The sequence below is a fragment of the Onychostruthus taczanowskii genome, unplaced genomic scaffold (genome assembly GCF_017590055.1).
Source record: "Onychostruthus taczanowskii isolate IOZ18803 unplaced genomic scaffold, ASM1759005v1 scaffold198, whole genome shotgun sequence".
Taxonomy (NCBI): Eukaryota; Metazoa; Chordata; class Aves; order Passeriformes; family Passeridae; genus Onychostruthus; species Onychostruthus taczanowskii.
Window position 1 is genome coordinate 28,177 of NW_024499217.1, and position 2,698 is coordinate 30,874.

At 71.0% G+C, this 2,698-nt stretch overlaps 2 protein-coding genes across 2 annotated transcripts in view; one reads left to right on the top strand and one right to left on the bottom strand.

Moving 5' to 3' along the window:
- The first annotated feature begins 17 nt into the window (after positions 1 to 17).
- On the top strand, positions 18 to 2,087 carry LRRC61 (leucine rich repeat containing 61). Its single transcript, XM_041402392.1, is given in 5 exon segments — positions 18 to 259; positions 318 to 457; positions 460 to 497; positions 500 to 1,203; positions 1,205 to 2,087. Coding segments are annotated over 5 exon segments (1,047 nt in total). The 5' UTR covers positions 18 to 167; the 3' UTR covers positions 1,278 to 2,087.
- Positions 2,088 to 2,272: 185 nt separating this feature from the next.
- RARRES2 (retinoic acid receptor responder 2) overlaps positions 2,273 to 2,698 on the bottom strand; it is a 3,473-nt gene continuing 3,047 nt past the window's right edge. The window contains exons 4-5 of the mRNA XM_041402396.1: positions 2,528 to 2,641; positions 2,273 to 2,432 (exon numbers count right to left, since the gene is read on the bottom strand). Coding sequence (XP_041258330.1) covers positions 2,528 to 2,641 — 114 coding nt within the window. The 3' untranslated portion in view covers positions 2,273 to 2,432. The remainder of the gene's footprint in view (positions 2,433 to 2,527; positions 2,642 to 2,698) is intronic.

The following is a 2,698-nucleotide window of genomic DNA, read 5'->3' on the forward strand; positions in this document are numbered from 1 at the left end:
GGGGGCTGGGTCCGGGAGCTCTGGGGGTGCAGCGGGGGCACCGATGGGGGGGCCTGGGGGCACCGGGGGAGGGAACACGGTGGGTCTGGGGGGTGTTGGGGTGAGGGCCGGTGGGGGTCTCCCCATGGGCTCTGGACCTGTCCCTGTGTGCCAGGTTCCCCCCATATATGACCCCCGTGTGCCCCCCGAGCACACCAATGGCCTTTGGGCCCTCCACGTGTCCCCACATCCCCAAGGCACCCCCAGATGTTTCCCACATGTGTCTCTGCACCCCAGTTCCTGCACAGATGCGTCCCACACGTGACCCCCCACCCCAGGACACCCCATAGCCAGCCCAGTGTCCTTCCTGAGCCGTTCCCCAGTGCCGCCCGCAGCCCCTTTCCCACGGGGATGGAGGGGCGTGGGGAGGACGAGGTGACACCCCCAGACGTGTCCCACACCCCCCGGCACACGTCCCCTGTTCCCCCAGACGTGCCCCATGTGTGTCCCTGTGCCCCACTCGCACACCACGCGTGTCCCCACGCCTCGGGGCACCCCACAGACCAGCCGGGGGGTCCCCGGCGCCACCGCAGCCCCGCTGTCCCCCCAGGACCTCCCCGCAGGGATGGAGGGGCGCGGGGAGGAGGCGCCGGAGCCGGAGGTGTCGGAGCCCTCAGAGGAGGAGGAAGAGGAGGAGGAGGAGGAGGAAGAGGAGGAGGACGACGGCTCCGGGGTGCGGGTGACGCCGGCGCTGCTGAAGGCCACGACGGGCGAGTTCTCGCTGGAGTCCATCCTGCTGCTGCGGCTGCACGGCCGCGGCATCGCCCACCTGGGCTGCCTGGCCGACTGCTCCAACCTGGAGTGGCTGGACCTGTCCGGCAACGCCATCGCGGGGCTGGCGCCGCTGGCCACGCTGCGCGCCCTGGCCGTGCTCAACCTGGCCGCCAACCGCGTGGCCAGCGTGGAGCCGCTGCGGGGCTGCGGCAGCCTGCGCCGGCTCAACCTGGCTGGCAACCGGCTGCGCAGCCTGCGCCAGCTGCGCTGCCTGCGGGGCCTGCGGCACCTGGAGAGCCTGCGCCTGCGGGACCCGCTGGGCAACCTGGGCAACCCGCTGTGCGCCGCCGCGCCGGCCTACCGCGCCGCGCTGGCCGCCATGCTGCCCGGCCTCAAGGCCATCGACGGGCAGCGCGTGGCGGGCCGCGGCAGCGAGCTGTTCCGCCTGTGCCCGCGCCGACGACTCCATCGCGCAGGCCCGGCGCGCGCTCGGCCGCCGGCAGCACGGCGACTTCGGATTCTGAGCGCCGCGGGGAACCGGCACGGCCCCACGGCCTGCATCGTCTGAGCCGGGGCACCCCGGAGATGGGACCGGAGAACCCCAAAGCCACCACAGCCCAAAGCCACCCTCATCGGAGCCACAGGACCCCAAAAACTGGGCCAGGAGAACACCCAGAGCCACAACAGCCTGAGCTGAGACCCCAAAACCAGGGCTGGGATAGCCCCAGAGCCATCATGAGTCCAGCTGCTTCATCTTCCGAACTGTGAGACCCCAAAACCAGGTCTAGGAGCCCCTCAGTGCCACCCCTGCCCAACTTCATTTCCTTAGCTGTGGGAGCCCAGAAATGGATCCAGGAAAGCCCCAGAGCCCACGCTGTCACCGTGAGACCCCCAGAGCCCAGAAATGGATCCAGGAAAGCCCCAGAGCCCACCCTGCCACCGTGAGACCCCCAGAGCCCACGCTGTCACCGTGAGACCCCCAGAGCCCAGAAATGGATCCAGGAAAGCCCCAGAGCCCACGCTGCCACCGTGAGACCCCCAGAGCCCAGAAATGGATCCAGGAAAGCCCCAGAGCCCACCCTGCCACCGTGAGACCCCCCAGAGCCCAGAAATGGATCCAGGAAAGCCCCAGAGCCCACCCTGCCACCGTGAGACCCCCAGAGCCACCACAAGCCTGTCTCCTTCCCCTGGGGGACCCCCCCACTGGAGCTGGGGTACCCCCAGAGCCCCCCCACCCAGCACAGCATCCCCAGGGAGCACCAGGGGAGCCGTGGGGAGCCCAGCCTCGGCTGTGGGACCCTCGGGGACAGTGGTGGCACTGCGCATTAAACATGTCCCACCCTCCAGTGTCCCTCTGTCCTGCGGCCTCAGGGGCTCCCGTTGCTCAGCCCACACCCTTCAGGTCCCTGTCTTTCACCCCTGGGGACAAGAGGTGACAAAGGCAGTGGTGACGTGCAGCCCACTGCCCACCCACCCCTGGGGACAACGGGGGGGCGACAGGGGCGGTGCCAGCTGGGAATAAGAGCCGTGAGAGCGGAGCCAGCGCTGGGTTTACTGCGGAGCGGGGACAGGCGGGAGGGGGGGACACATCGGGGACCCTCCTTGGTCCCACGGGGCTGGGGGGTGACAAGCGGGGCAGGCCGGGACCGCCGTGGCCGCGTCCGTCGGTGCCGCGGTGCCTGGAAGGGGGACACGGAGGGGGGCTGTGATGGGATGCCCGTGTCCCCCCCCCCGTCCCCGTCCCGCGGGGTCCCCGGGGGCGCCCCGTACCCACCTAGGCTGGCAGACCCCGGGAGAAGGCGAACATTCCGGGCAGGTACGGCGTGTCCCCCCCTCTGCCGGCCTCCTCCACCGCCCGGCACTCGGCTTCGTCCCGCTGCCGGATCTCCTGCGGGCACAGCAGGGGCTGGCACCGGCTGGGGACGCGGGGGGGGGGGGGCGGGGG